At 50.1% G+C, this 15,786-nt stretch overlaps 1 protein-coding gene across 5 annotated transcripts in view; it reads right to left on the bottom strand.

Annotated features, from left to right (window-relative positions):
* Positions 1-15,786, bottom strand: part of LOC147629177 (U3 snoRNP-associated protein-like EMB2271) — a 53,965-nt gene that overhangs the window by 28,744 nt on the left and 9,435 nt on the right. For all 5 annotated transcript variants that reach the window (XR_015267917.1, XR_015267916.1, XM_086812433.1 and 2 more), the window contains exons 2-3: positions 3,384-3,738; positions 3,056-3,280 (exon numbers count right to left, since the gene is read on the bottom strand). Coding sequence is in view for 3 of the 5 variants with exons in the window: in XM_086812433.1 (XP_086668559.1) it covers positions 3,056-3,280; positions 3,384-3,738 (580 nt within the window). In the remaining 2 variants the exon portion in view is untranslated. The remainder of the gene's footprint in view (positions 1-3,055; positions 3,281-3,383; positions 3,739-15,786) is intronic.

Below are 15,786 nucleotides of genomic sequence, written 5' to 3' on the forward strand. Positions count from 1 at the left end.
TTGAGAAAATAAATGGAAGGTTCACAAGTAGAATAGAATTTAGTTACTAATTTAAAATGGAATCACAACTTTCTTTCCCATATTCTGAGGGTGAAGTTGGAATGTACTTTGAGAAAGCTGGAACACCTAAATTTACTCATGGGCACCTGTGACCATACTCATGCACACTAAGATCAAGTTTGCACTTAGAAAGGATTAATGCCTTGAAGTGTGCGCTAGACCCCCACAATTGAAACAATTAACAATCAATAAGAGAGCAATAAGATCCAAAAGCGCTCTATTGAGTCAAGGTGAGCATTCTCGCAAAAGCGCTCTATTGAGTCAAGGTGAGCATTCTCGCAAGTACTTGCTTGATGTTTCTGTCACGATCTGGCCGCCCAAGTGGTCTTTTGTGCCAAGGTACGGGAGGCTAGGGAGCTTTGTGTCACCCGTACTGAGGCTAAGACTCGCGTCACCTCCGGGAGGGCAGGCCTCATGTCACCCGTAGTGTGGCCAAGATGTGGAACCCACTGTCAACGATCCCAGTTTAGACTTCCCACTGAGCCACTTCTGTGCTCAAGCTGCTATTTACAAGTTTCAGGAAAGGGAGATATATCCATTGCATAATGCACGTGCAGTGTGCATGCATCTCTGCTTGCTTGAAACTGATTTCGCATGACTTGTTTTCATGCGACTGCCTGCTATGACGTGTCCAGTTCACGAGTAGGGAACGCCCACCCAAGGTGGAAAGGTACGTAGTGTACGGCACGCTATCAGTACGTACGGAACGTACTTCTGTACGGAACAAATTTTAAGGTACGTAAACAGTACGTACCATTTGTAAGCAGTCCTAGAAACCTGAATATTTTGTAGACATAGCAACCAAAATACTTAAAATAAAGACTGAACCTCATTACTTAAAGTTTAAATCAATTATCAGTTACCAAGCCCATTACACAATACCTCATGTCAACAGTCATAGTGATATAAGCAAGAACCATGAAAGTCAATAGATGATAAAAGAGAGTACAAATATCATGTCTACAGCACATGTCCTGGTCCACAAGTGCAAAAAGCAAAACAATGAAACACTACAGTTGTCTAGACTCTAGAGCATAGTCACAAGGGACGGGGGACGGTGACGGGGGACGGGGACGGGACGGGGACGGGACGGGGGACGGCCAAAAGTAGGGAACGGGGACGGGGGAGGGAACGGCACTCAAAAAATACTCTCTAAATTTCTGCCGCCGGGGGGATCCAAGGGGGGCCGGCGGGGGAGTTCGGGGGCAGCGCCCCCGAATCTTGAAACGAACTCAAAATCGTCTCTCGTACTGTCTCTCTTACTGCTGTCTCCAACAGCCATAAACGGCTAGAAGAGCCAAGGCCCAACAGCCATAAACGGCTAGAAACCAGGCAGGCGCAACGGCCAAAAACGGCAGGAGCAACGGTAGGAGCAACGGCTCTCTGCCGTCCCCGCACAGCGCCGTCCCCGACCGTCGTCCCCGTCCCAGCGCCGTCCCTGTCGCCGTCCCCTGTGAGAAACGTCCCGTGGGGGACGTCCGTCCGTCCCCGTCCGTCCCCGTCCCTGCGCCGTCCCGGCGTTCCAAGCCTCCGTCCCCTCCGTCCCCTGTGACTATGCTCTAGAGTCTAGACGCAAGAGTCTCAAATCTCATCATCAGATGAAGATGATGAGTCTTCTGAAGAGAGCCACACGCCACACATTTTTTATTTTTTTAAATGATTCCGTATGGATCCATACAGTACGGTACCGTACCGTACCGTACGGCTGTGCCGTACTGTACGGATCCGTACGTACGTACAGCAGCAACCTTGCGCCCACCCATGAACCGTGCAAGAGTCCTGTATTTTGACATGGTTTGTGGCATGTGAATAGGTGGTAAATTTTCATTTAAACCCTTGTTTTTTTTTTCTAAAGGTTTTATAACCTTCACCGTTCACATTCATTAAAATTGGGCACCGGCCATAGGCCAATCTCTGGGGCCCAAGGGACCTAGGTGTAGGCAGCCCAACCTTTGGGCACCCTTTTGCTCATGTGAACCCTCTTTATTCAATGTGATTCCTAAGATACGAAAAGCTGTACTTACTATTTATGGCTTATAAGCAGTTTATACCACATGTGGAGAACAAAACTAATAGAGAGATGTCAAATCAGCCAGCTACCTTGTTGAATCCTTCCTGTTTGAAAGGTTTTAAAGTTAATAAACAGCTCCCTCACTCAAGTACCTCCAGATCTATCCAACGTTTTCTATTTGTTCCATTTAAACTATATTGTATGGGGGCATATCAGACACTTCCAGTTCCCATACATAGGGTGTACCATTTTGGCCTTTCACAGACATTGATAAACCTTTCTTTATCCATACAAAGCTTTCTTCTTGCTGTTTTTCAGGAGCTGAAATAAAATTTTCAGCTCTCATTCTCTAAGGAGACTTGGACCAGCTTTGGCCTTCCAATTATGGCTACTTTTCTACTTCAAGTTGCGCTTTTATACGCAAAGATGGGCAAATATGTTTATTAACTTTGCTCTCAAGCTACTATTGTCTCGTTCAGCCAACTAAAGCACTCAGAAGTCATATCTACATGAAGTTATCTAAATGTTTGTGTTGGCACAAAAACACAAATCTCACAAGCAATAAAAATACAAAACTCGTCTAGTTGAACTTTGGTACAGCAGCACAAATCTCAAATAGTCACACTTTAGGCTACAATTCATTCAAGTGAAAGAACATATGCATAACCACAATGAGGGCCCTAGCAGGGTCACCCTTAGCTGATGTCCACTGTAGCACTTTAAGGATTGGCCTGAGGAAAGAGGTGTTGGAACATCCTGATGGGGCTACATATTGAGCTATGAGGGGTGCTAAATACAATGAATATTAATTGTCAAAAGGTCGAAACAAAACGGGTAAAAGTTGCTGAATTCCTCTCAATTTAAGATAGCTGGGATAAGATCAAACTCTACTTGATCCTGAATGTGGACATATCAATGCACATTCGAATCAACACCAGTTGAGATACGAAACCAACAAACCAGACTATGGCCACTCAACCCTACCTTCCAAATCCGTAAAGTGCGATCCCGACCTGCAGACAATACACGTTCCTGCCGCAGGCAATCAATCGTAAGAACTTCACTTTGATGACCATAGAGTGTATCTATGAAAGACCTGTCATCTACACTCCATAGTTTAATGGTGCGATCAAAAGAGGCAGACATGAGTTGTTGAGTTCCCTGTCTGAAAACAAGAGATGAAACCGCTCCTCTATGTCCAGGGAAGGCCTACACAAAACCCATATAGTGAACGAGTTAGAAATGATGATCCATGTTCAGTTTAAGAAGAAAACTGTGTAAAGATGCAAAAGGGTAACCAAAGGTGGTGAACCTGAAGATGTTCTCGAGTACGTGTGTCCCATAGATGTATGCTTCTGTCTAGCCCACCAGTTGCCAAGTATCTGCCATCAGAGCTTACAGCCAATGCCAGAATGTTTCTACTTCCTTGCCTTTTTTTGCCACTAGCACCCGCCGCCGCTCTGTTCCCACTTGGAGCTGAAGTTTCATTACTGGGCCAGTTGTACTTGTCGCTGGATCCTTTCTCTACATCCCAATGTACGATTAAACCATCCTTTGATGCCGCAAAACCTCTCGAATCATCCTCTGCCAAAGCAACTGCGGTGACAGTCTGTCTATGCCGTCTCCCTACATTCTTGCCTTCTGAAGGTGTCGCTGGCTCAATAACTCTGCATATGACCATGCCCAAAAGTAAGGCATGATCAACCCATCACAAAGCTATCTGTCATTTCACATAAAGACCGCTAGAAACGCAATGCGTAGGAGCAAGTCTTGGTTGTACTGAGAGAGGAAGAACTCTCTTCTCTTAGAAAAAGGAGAAGGCCCATTTAAACTCAAATCATGGGGGCTGAAAAAATACTAAAGACAATCCCCTAGGCACCACCCCTTGCGCCCTGTTTTTCATGTTTATCCAGACCCTTCATGAAGTAGCCTACCATCCCCTCAAAGATATGAAGCGTGACTTGTCAAATTGCCACTTCTCAATCAAGGATCAAGACCCCAACATAATTTCCACACGGCACGTAATCCACATCTCTCCCCCAGAGTACTAGTAGGCTAACATGTTGAAGATGTTGAAGCCCTCAAGTGCAATCTTGAATAAGTTTACTTTATTGAACTATTGATGAGAATGAAAGAAGCAATGAAATGTCACATGCATCATCAATGGGGGTAGACTATTTCAAATAATTTATGGCTTTATCTAAAATCCTAACATATTTGGTTACAAACTCAGTGCACTAGGCCCCAAAGTTTATTAAGCATCAAAAATTTACCCTTGAATGAGTTTTTTTTACCAAGAAAAGATCCTTCATTAGCCAAAACAAAATGTCTACATGATGCACACTACAACCCTCCATAGAGACCCACCTAGAGGTCTATATATAATACAACCTAAAACCATGAGGAAAGGGGGGCCTCCCTCTCCGGCTGATCACTCTCAAAGGGACGCTACACCAGTGGAGGGGGTGGGAAAATCCGTACTGGAACCTGTAATGCCATATCAGTCTGTTCCCCCCCCCCCCTCTCCCCGCGGTGAACTGGGAAAGAAAGTGTGCAAGAAATATGTGTGACGCTCCTGTGTATCTGCTCTGACTTAGTGCTCACCCATGAGGCACTCCTATCTTCCCTGAAGAATGTGAATCACGGTAATGGTTGGTACCTGGACCATAAGTAATAACTCACTCTTGCTAGTCCATAGTTGGATGCAAACAATCTACAGATAGCCCCTTAAGACAGGTCTTGGTGGTATGGGACGTCAAGGTTGACTGGTGTGAGTCTATGTGAGCACGTGCATACCACGTGACCATGCTCCATGAAGTTGCTGCCTCCCCCCGACCCACGCTGAAGGCTTGTTCCACAACACCACCACCCCCCGCCCCCTCACCGCCCCCTTTTTTAAAAAAAAACAGAGCCCACCTCACAAGGCTCCTCCCTTGAGAGCGAGTATGCCTCCATCATTATAACCTCTTGAAATACAAATAACCTCTATGTCTTTGTATTTTACCAAAGTAGCTGTGTTTAATTGTTGGCAGCATGAGCGTGAGTGGGAGCAGCCCCCCCAAGTTCCAACCCCCCCCCCCCCCCGCGGTCATGAACTTGCGCCCTTTCCCCTGCCCACCTTCGCGCTGCCCCCACCTTTCCCCTCTTTGCCCGCCCATCCGCCTGCACCCTCTTCTTCCCTTCCCCTTCTCCTGTGGGCTGCCCCCCCCCAAATTTTTTATTTTTATTTTTTTTATAAACAGAGCCCACCTCACAAGGCTCCTCCCTTAAGAGCGAGTATGCCTCCATCATTATAACCTCTTGAAATACAAATAACCTTTGTCTTTGCATTTTACCAAAGTACCCGTGTTTAATTGTTGGCAGCGTGAGCGTGAGTGGGAGCAGCCCCCCCAAGTTCCAACCCCCCCCTCTCCCGCGGTCATGAACTTGCGCCCTTTCCCCTGCCCACCTTTCCCCTCTTTGCCCGCCCATCCGCCTGCACCCTCTTCTTCCCTTCCCCTTCTCCTGTGGGCTGCGCACCCCCCCCCCCGGCCGCGGGTGTTTTCTTCATTTCCACCTCCTGCCCCTTGTTTTCTGGGCTTTCCACCAGCTGCTCTCTCCCTCCCTTCCCCTTCTCCTGCGCTCTGCCCCCCCTGGGCGTTTTCTTCCTTTCCGCCACCTGCCCCCCTTCCACCCTACCGTCCCCCGTGTTTTTCCTGTTTTCCACCAGTTGCCCATTTCCTCCTTTGCCTTCATTTCATCCCACCCCCTCCTTCGAGTCCCTTTGCAGCCCTTCCTCTCCACTTCCTCCTGCCCTTTGCTTGCCCTCCCCTTCAGCGCTTCTCCTCCGCAAGTTCTTGCACACGGGTAGTCTCCATTTTGGCAAGTTTCAGCAACTTTTGGTCTTCGACCCCCCAGGAGGACTCCATGGCAGCCACTCTGTCATCCCCCACCAAGGACGCCATCCCTTGCCTCTCTTTTTCAGAAGCGGACCTCCAACTCCTCGCTTCAACAGTCACATCCTTAGTGGCCTCCACCTTGGTATGCAAGATTGTGGGTAGCCACCCGGCGCGCGGACAACTCAGGGATCTATTACAGGCTAGCCTCCTCGGCACACCTGGAAAGATCACTGATATTCATCCTTTGGGGTGTGGCTACTACCATGTTGAGCTCGACTCGCCAACAGCTTTAGACAAAGTCGCGTACGGCCAAGGCCTTCTTTGCGAGGTGGCAGCACGGCTTCGACCCACATCTGACACTCTGGCTAGCGTTTTAGGCTTTCCCGTGACAATATGCTTCCCACGTCTTGGGAAGGAGTACCTTCCTCTCTCCTCCCGGTGATAGGTGGTGCTATCAGGAGTGATAGAATCCCCCTCCACCGCCACTTTGGTTCTTGCTCGGGCGGCCAAGATTACATCCCTTCGTATCTACGTAGCCTCTCCAGAGATAGTCTCACATGCCATATGCGTACGGCCAGGGCCTTCTTTGCGAGGTGGCAGTACGGCTTCTGTTGGAAGGTTGGCGATTTCGAGCGTGTGATCTATGGCTAGAAGGTGCCTTGGATTATCCCATAAGTGGAAGCATGGGAAGTTGAAGAGCCATCCATATATAGGCTAGAGTGGCACCTTGTCATAATCATCTGCTCCAACCGGTGTTTTGGGAGGCGGCTCACCGGGAGATGGGAGCCCGGTGGAGGGATGCTGCAGTGCCCGTTGGGGGTGTTCGTGGAGCTCGATGGTGATGCGTCTCCTACGTGCGTTAGTCTTCCGCTGCGCATTCTGGCATGGTATCAGAGCCCGGGCGTGTGTGGTCCTGGGCGGCTCAGGCGTGTGTGGTCCTGGGCAACCCCCTCGCGCCTCGGTGGCTTGTGGAGCTCGAATCGAGGGAGGGTGTTGGAAGGTTGGCGATTTCGAGCGTGTGATCTATGGCTAGAAGGTGCCTTGGATTATCCCATAAGTGGAAGCATGGGAAGTTGAAGAGCCATATATAGGCTAGAGTGGTACCTTGTCATAATCATCTCCTCTGGCCGGTGTTTTGGGAGGCAGCTCACCGGGTGATGGGAGCCCGATGAAGGGATGCTGCAGTGCCCGTTGTTGGGGGTGTTCGTGGAGCTCGATGGTGATGCGTCTCCTACGTGCGTTAGTCTTCCGCTGTGCATTCTGACAGCTTCGACCCACATCCGTCGACCCACATCCGACACTCGGGTTGGCATTTCAGGCTTTCGGATTTCCCGTGACACTCAGCATCCCATGTCTTAGGAAGGAGTACCTTCCTCTCCTCCCAATGATAGGTGGAGCTATTGAGAGAGTGATGGAATCCCCCTCCACTGCTTCAGTTCTTCCTCGAGCAGCCGAGATTCCATCACTTCGTATCTGCATAGCCTCTCCAGAGACAGTGTCACGTGCCATATCGCTTTCTTGCCTCCGGGAAGCCCCTTATTGTGTATCAGGGGTGCCCAGATTTATCCCGGGCAGCACCTTATTTTTTCCTCATGTTTAGGCCCTTGGTTGTAGGGTTGGCCACCCATTATCACATGTTTATTTTTGTCCAGTCGTGAGACTTTTCTGGAGCAAGTCGGCCAGCTTATTTTGGGGCTATATAAGGCTTGCCTCCTCCTCATTTGTACTCACTCTGACACGGGCTTCCAGGCCCGGGTCCTCCCTTAGGGGAGTAGTTCATCATGCCCACACATACGGGGACCACCCCTTGCACAAGGCTGATTGTATCATTGCTTCTTCATCATTATGCGGATTTGTTTTCCTTCTCTCTATGCCTATGTCTCACGCTTTCCGCTGCGCACTTTTGACACCCTCCTAGGCCAATGTTTCATATGCAGGCAGATGGGACATCTCTTGTCCTCGCCGTCAATCCAGGTGTCACGTGCATCCCGCACTTGGATGCCACGTAGACATTTCTGTACAGAAGGTGCAGGACCTGGGATGGTGAACTGGTCCCATGTGAGCCCAGTCCGGGACGAGTCAGCCAGGGATCCATCTCAGTTGTCCGAGGTCAGGTGTGCATTGTCCTGCACACGAAAGGTCAGGTGTGCACTGTCCTGCACATGAAGCAGTGCCAGTCCGCGCTGTGAGTCTCCCTCTAGAATGATGTCAGATGTTCTGTGTATCTGGTTTGCAACTGGATGCCAGGCCTCTGTAGGCATGTAGGTTTGCATGTAGAGATGGGGCCAGCCCATAGGGCTACCCCAGTGAGAAGAATGGCACTTGTACACTTAGTATGGGCATGGGGGAGGTGTAGAACCACCCCCAAGGGGCCAGGAGGGCCCAAGCTGTGCCCACCAGCCATGGCTTGGGCTGGAAGGGCTGTCGGCCAGCCCTAGGGCTGCTGGACAGGCAGCCGACAGGGTTAGAAACCCTACCCAGCCAGTCGGCCAGGTGTGGGGGGCAGTCCCACACCCATGCGCATGGTGCCCAGCAGCCTGGAATCTGTCCAGCAGGCAGGCGTGGGCTGAACAGCATTAATTAAAGTGTGAAAGCATTTTATTAATTAAAGACCAGTCGTGGAGCTTCCTGAAGCCAGCCGACTGCATGCAAGAGGGAGTATAAATACTCCAGCCCATAATCCATGAATCCATCTCATAATTCACCAAGTGCATCAAGCATCCAAGGGCCAGGACAGCCAAGAGATTGCTAACGCAAAGGGGTGAAGGACTGAAGGTCAAGGGCAGGTTTTCCAGCCAAGAAAAGGTCAAGTACTTTGTATTTGTTTTCAGATTTACAACATTCTAATAAACCAAATACACCATCCGTGGTGGGGGCCCTACAGAGGGTAATTGGGACCCAATACTGTGTCCTCTCCATCTCCCCTTTCTCTCTCTATTTTCTGCACATCGTCTTTCAGTTTGTGCGTTAATTCCGTCGCGAAAAGAGTGCTGTTTTCTGAGTTTTGAAGTACCGATCCTTCTCCGAAGCTTCCCCATATTACAGTGGTATCAGAGCCTACTTCAAGGACGAAGATTCAGCAAAGAAAACCAGAAAATTTTTTCGCTCGTGTGGTTGGTTTTTAGACACCGGTGGACTACCCCTTTCGGAGTGACTCCTGTCCCTCGAAGGACGGTTGGTTTTTAGCCTCCGGAAGCCTCCGGAAGTCTCCCACACAGATAGTGGATGGTCAGATTGCGTTCCGGAAAGGAATTGCATTTTCCCGCTATGGCGAGCTTTGGCGACGAGAGAGAACCAGAACCATGGGACCAGAGTGCACCAGGCAGCCCAGCTAGGGCACCCGGCTTGAGTGTACAAGACATGTTCCAGCAGATGATGCGAGCAATCGCAGACCAGACAACCAAGTTGGATGAGCAGAAGGCGCGGATTTTGGCTCTAGAGGAGCGTTCTCGCTCTCCAGCGTCGCGTTTTCCATCTCCTCCTCCCTCTCCTTCCGTACCCCAGACACCAGATCCTCGTCACAGGGACCCTCTCGAGGGGTCACAGCCGCAGCCAAGCTCCTTGCTTGAGATGCAGATGCGTGCATTGGAGATTCGACAACGAGAAGACGACGCCATGCGACGAGTGGAACACGAGCGTTACCTCAGAGCTTTGGACGCCAGATTGACACCGACGGCGCCCTCGAATCATTTTCCTGAGAAAATGAATTTCAGTAAGTATAATGGTAAACTCGATCCCACTACTCTTTATTCATGGTTACATCAATTTGAAGCTTACTTTGCCGCAGTTAGGAAAACAGATATTGACAAAGTGATCTTAGCTAGTTGGTACTTGGAAGGTGATGCCATTCCTTGGTGGACTCAGTGGCATAGTCACAAGGAACGGGGGACGGTAACGGGGGACGGGGACGGGGACGGGGACGGGACGGGGGACGGCCATAAGTAGGGAACGGGGACGGGGGAGGGAACGGCACTCAAAAATAACTTTTTTTTAAAGTTTTTCTACTCTACCCTTATTCTACTTTGGAAGTACATCAAAATGAGCACAAATTTACATAAAATGGTAAGCTTTTGAGTCATATTAACACCGGATGGTGGCCGATTGTGGCCAGATAGCATGAGATGATTCTGGAGAAGGTTGGCACACTGCCAACCAGGCTACATGCATATGTGGTGAGTTATTATACACCTACTGCATATGGGCTGTAAATTTTGGGTCCGTTGCGGCGCGCAGTTTCACACCAGCCTACTTGGGGGAAGGTGCGGAGGGGGGCATGAGCCCCTCTCTGCAGGGGGTCCCCCCCGGCCCGAAGGGCCGTTTACGCTAAAGCCTAAACTCCATGCTTGTAGCCTTGTTCTTATATAGATATTAGATAGGCAAGAGAGAGGCAAGGGCAAGTGAGAGAGAGAGAGGGGCAAGGGCCAAGCCTCAAGGGCCAAGGCCCAAGGCCCCAAGGCTCAAGCCTAAAGGCCAAACCTCAAGGCAAGAGAGAGGCAAGGCCCAAGGCCCAAGCCTCAATGCCCAAGCCTCAAAGGCTCAAGGCCACCCCAAACGACTAGAAACGGCTCCTCAAACGGCTAGAAACGGACAAAATAAACCACAATGGCTTCCTGCCGTCCCCCCACAGGGCCGTCCCCCACAACCGTCCCCGTTCCTACTGCCGTCCCCTTCACCGTCCCTTGTGAGGGACGCCTCCAGGGGGACGTCCGTCCGTCCCCGTCCGTCCCCGTCCCTGCGCCGTCCCGTTTCGGCGTCCCAGCGTTCCAAGGCTCCGTCCCCGCCGTCCCCTGTGACTATGCTCAGTGGGCTCATGCCCACACCAGAGCAGGTATGGCAGCTTATGTGTGGGACGAGTTCGTTCGTGACCTTAAGCAGCGGTTTCTACCGCCCCACTACCTTGAGCGACTCGAAGACGAGTTCAGGGGTGCGCGTCAGAACGCGCAACCAGTCCTTCAGTTTGCCAATAGAATTTCGACCTTGTGTCTACAATTAGGCTTATCTGATTCAGACAAGAAAGGGCAGTTTTTGTATGGCCTGGACACGCAAATCCAATGGGAGGTGCGTATGTTTAGGCCAGCCACCTTTGAGGACGCACTCTCGCTTGCGCAAAGTGCAGAAATGAAACACAATGGTGGCAAGCCCAAGACTTCCCAGCCGGCTTCTCCCAAGGCTAACGCCTCGGGGGGCAAAAGCCAGAACCAGACGGGGTCTTCCCCAGGACAGAGCCCGGGAGCCTCTGGCTCCAAGAACTCGCACAATGCGTCTAAGCTTACTCCAGACCAAAAAGCGGAGGCAGGCAAGACAGGTGGCAAGTTGAGTGCTGAGGAACTTGCTCAGTACAGGAAGGAGGATAGATGTTACTTTTGTCACACAAAAGGACATACTTCTCGGGATTGTCCGAAGAAGCCTCCAAAGGCCGCCGCCGCCTCCACAGCTTCCGTCGTGAGCACAGCTCCCACACAGACCCCAGCGGCTACCCCTAGTTCTTCAACCCCCGCTGCTTCAGTTGGAGCAATTATTAGCCGGGAGCTCGAAGATAAGCAGAAGGGCGCCCATGACCAGGAGTATGAGCGCAACGAATTGCTCAAGTCCTTTGGCTACATAGGTGGCCAAAGAGTCGTTGTCTTGTTTGACAGCGGCAGCACAGAGGATGTGGTCACGGAACAGGCCGCTAGGCGTGCCCGGTTCGAGCTGACTCCGGTGGACAAACAGGTTGAGGGTTTTAGCACAGGTATGACAACGAGCGTCAAGTATGAAGCTCTAGGTGCTAAGTTAGTCATTCAGGGCATAGAGTTTGTGCATGACTTTATGGTTGCGCCTCTTGTAGGAGCAGACATAATTTTGGGTATCCAGTGGTTTCACAAGTTCCTTCCTGATGTCAAGTGGGACAAGCACACGTTCCAGATTGATCGGAATGTGTCAAACACCCCGGTGACCATTAAGTGTGAGCCAGGTATTCCAAACTTTCCGCTCATAAGCCACTTGCAGGCTAAGCGAGCAGTCAGGAAAGGCGCACAGTGTGCGATGATTTACATCCAGACAGCCCAGACGGTGGCCAGTGCTTCCGAGAAGTACTCGGTTCTCCATGAAAAGTTCCAGAAGAATTATCTTCGGGACAGTCTCCCTCCCTACCTCCCCCCGTCCAGACCGGAGGATCACAAGATTGACCTCCTCCCAGGCTCGGAACCCCCGAGCAAGTTTCCGTATCGCCTGTCTAAGGCAATGGAATCGGAGTTGGACCGCCAACTCCAAGAATTGTTGCAAGCTGGCTTCATCCGCCCCAGCGTGTCGCCATTTGCAGCACCGATCTTATTTGTCCAGAAGAAAGATGGGTCTTCTCGGTTGTGTGTCGATTATCGTGCACTCAACAAGCTGACTATCAAGAGCAGATTCCCGATGCCTCGAATTGACTATATTCTCGAGAGGCTGAATGGAGCTAAGGTGTTCTCCAAACTGGATTTAAAGAGTGGGTACCACCAGGTACGGATTGTCCAGGGGGACATCCCCAAGACAGCCTTCCGTACAGAACGGGCCCACTATGAATTTGTGGTTATGCCATTTGGGTTGACGAACGCCCCAGCTACATTTAACCGCATGATGATGCGTATTTTCCGGGAGTTGATAGGAGTGTGTGTGTTCATATTTTTGGACGACATACTCATATTTTCAGCTACAGTTGAGCAGCATGACATTGATGTGGAGAAAGTCCTGCCATGGACATTTCTAGGGCTAGATCCAGAAGAGGCAAGCAGATAAAGATTATGAACCAGTAGAACCAGAAGGTAGGAGCTTCAGGTGACTCATCTGAGGTGGACATGGAGCAAAGCATGATCAGATGGCTGTCGGCTGCATGGAGGATGACATCAGCAGCACCAGTGGGCTGTCGCCTGCAGGACAGAGGGTGCTGCCAAGAGAACCAGTCGGCTGTGTTTTTATTGATTTTATGAATCAATAACTGGCCGACCAGCAGTCGGCCAGTTTTCCACATGCTCCAAGGCCTATATAAAGGCACCCTTGCTCAATGTCTTAGGCATTCACTCCCACTAGGGGTGTGAGTCACTAGGGGTCCCATAGGGGACAGAATCTAGGGTTAGCAACCTTTTTATGAAGGCAGCCCATGGCTGTACAGATATGTACCTTTTTGTACCATAGTATATACTGAAATTCCAGCACTTCTCACTCTCTCTCTCTACTCTCTCTCTACCTGCGTTTTTGCATCAGATGGTGCGTTTTGCATCAGAAGGTTTTCCAAGAGTGTTTAGGGCTGAAAGAAGACTACCCAGAGCTTCCGCGCGTTACATTGGTATCAGAGCATCAGGCTCAGCAAAGCTAAACACTGATTCAGTCCCAGATGATGGTGTACAGGTCCAAGGTACAGGAAAGTACACGAATTCGAAGCCCAGATGATGGTGTACAGGTCCAAGGTACAGGAAAGTACACGGGAACACAGATCGGGAAGAACTCCCAGGAGGTTTGTTGGTGGTGTTCCACAGTGCCAGATGGGGATGGCAGTTTCGTGAGCCAGTAGGTTCTAAGGGAACGGTCCCAAGGGAGGTTGATCCTCCAAGGGTGATGTGAGAGTGCCAGACTCAGTTCCAGGAACGAAGACCAAGACGGTGTTCAGAGTCAGGGCAGGAATGGATTGTGGACTAGAGGAAGACCAGATGCATAGATCTTCATCAGAGACAGAGTGGTTTGGAGAACAGATCGGATTTTCAGAGAAAAAGGTTTGCCAGGGATGGATGATGACAGAGGGACTTCGGAACAGGATTGGGATGATGACAGTCATCCAAGAGCAGGTTGGATTCCCGTCATCAAGTTTAGCAGAGGGGGATGTCATGTGCATCACAGATGCCATGGACATTTCTAGGGCTAGATCCAGAAGAGGCAAGCAGATAAAGATTATGAACCAGTAGAACCAGAAGGTAGGAGCTTCAGGTGACTCATCTGAGGTGGACATGGAGCAAAGCATGATCAGATGGCTGTCGGCTGCATGGAGGATGACATCAGCAGCACCAGTGGGCTGTCGGCTGCAGGACAGAGGGTGCTGGCAGCAGGCGCATCCAAGAGAACCAGTCGGCTGTGTTTTTATTGATTTTATGAATCAATAATTGGCCGACCAGCAGTCGGCCAGTTTTCCACATGCTCCAAGGCCTATATAAAGGCACCCTTGCTCAATGTCTTAGGCATTCACTCCCACTAGGGGTGTGAGTCACTAGGGGTCCCATAGGGGACAGAATCTAGGGTTAGCAACCTTTTTATGAAGGCAGCCCATGGCTGTACAGATATGTACCTTTTTGTACCATAGTATATACTGAAATTCCAGCACTTCTCACTCTCTCTCTCTACTCTCTCTCTACCTGCGTTTTTGCATCAGATGGTGCGTTTTGCATCAGAAGGTTTTCCAAGAGTGTTTAGGGCTGAAAGAAGACTACCCAGAGCTTCCGCGCGTTACAAGCGTGTCGCCATTTGCAGCACCGATCTTATTTGTCCAGAAGAAAGATGGGTCTTCTCGGTTGTGTGTCGATTATCGTGCACTCAACAAGCTGACTATCAAGAGCAGATTCCCGATGCCTCGAATTGACTATATTCTCCAGAGGCTGAATGGAGCTAAGGTGTTCTCCAAACTGGATTTAAAGAGTGGGTACCACCAGGTACGGATTGTCGAGGGGGACATCCCCAAGACAGCCTTCCGTACAGAACGGGCCCACTATGAATTTGTGGTTATGCCATTTGGGTTGACGAACGCCCCAGCTACATTTAACCGCATGATGATGCGTATTTTCCGGGAGTTGATAGGAGTGTGTGTGTTCATATTTTTGGACGACATACTCATATTTTCAGCTACAGTTGAGCAGCATGACATTGATGTGGAGAAAGTCCTTAAGTTGCTGGAAAGCAACGAGCTCTATGTCAATGAAAAGAAGTCAGAATTTTATCTGTTCCAGGTACATTACTTGGGATATATAATTAGTGCTGAAGGCATTCGACTTGATCCAGCTAAAGTGGCCGAGATTGTTAACTGGGAAGTACCTCAGACCGCTTATGACATTAGATCATTTGTGGGTATATGCCAGGCATATTCCTCCCACATTGACAAGTTTTCTGATCTCTCGGCAGACCTCACCGATCTGCTAAAGGGAGTGAAAACAAGGAGGCAAAAGATTCGAATGACTATACGGGCGTTGGAGGCATTCCAGAACCTCAAGGTGGCTTTGTCAGAAGCGCCTTGTTTAGCCCTTGCCTCATGGGACGAACCATTTCAGGTGATCACCGATGCGAGTAACATCGCAATTGGAGGTGTATTGCAACAGAATGGTCATCCAGTAGCTTACATGTCTCGTAAGTTACTGCCCGCCGAAAAGAACTACCCAGTCTACGATCGTGAACTCCTAGCAGTTATACAGGCCTTGAAACATTGGAAACATTTTCTGTATGGCCGTGACTTTGAGGTTCGCACTGACCATCAGGCATTGCGCTGGATTCAGACGATGCCAAGTGCACAGTGGAGTGATCGACAACACCGCTGGAGTCAGATATTCCAGCAGTTCGGTGGCATGATTGAGTACCTTCCAGGTAAGGCCAACCCAGTGGCCGATGCTTTGAGCAGGAAGGGACAAGTATCTGCGATTCAGACCACTAGACTTGACCTTGTTGGTACAGGACTAGAAGACATGAAGCACATGTACGCGGATTCCCAGGAATTCGGTACACAGTGGGAACAAGCATTGGATGCCAGAGGACCATGCCATTTTCTGATACGCGATGGTTGGCTTTTCTACAAAGGCTGACTATGTGTCATGAAATCATTCTGGGCAGCTCTTCTCCATGATGCCC

Source organism: Cibotium barometz, chromosome 18 (assembly GCF_041138505.1).
Source record: "Cibotium barometz isolate CiBa-2024 chromosome 18, ASM4113850v1, whole genome shotgun sequence".
Classification (NCBI taxonomy): Eukaryota; Viridiplantae; Streptophyta; class Polypodiopsida; order Cyatheales; family Cibotiaceae; genus Cibotium; species Cibotium barometz.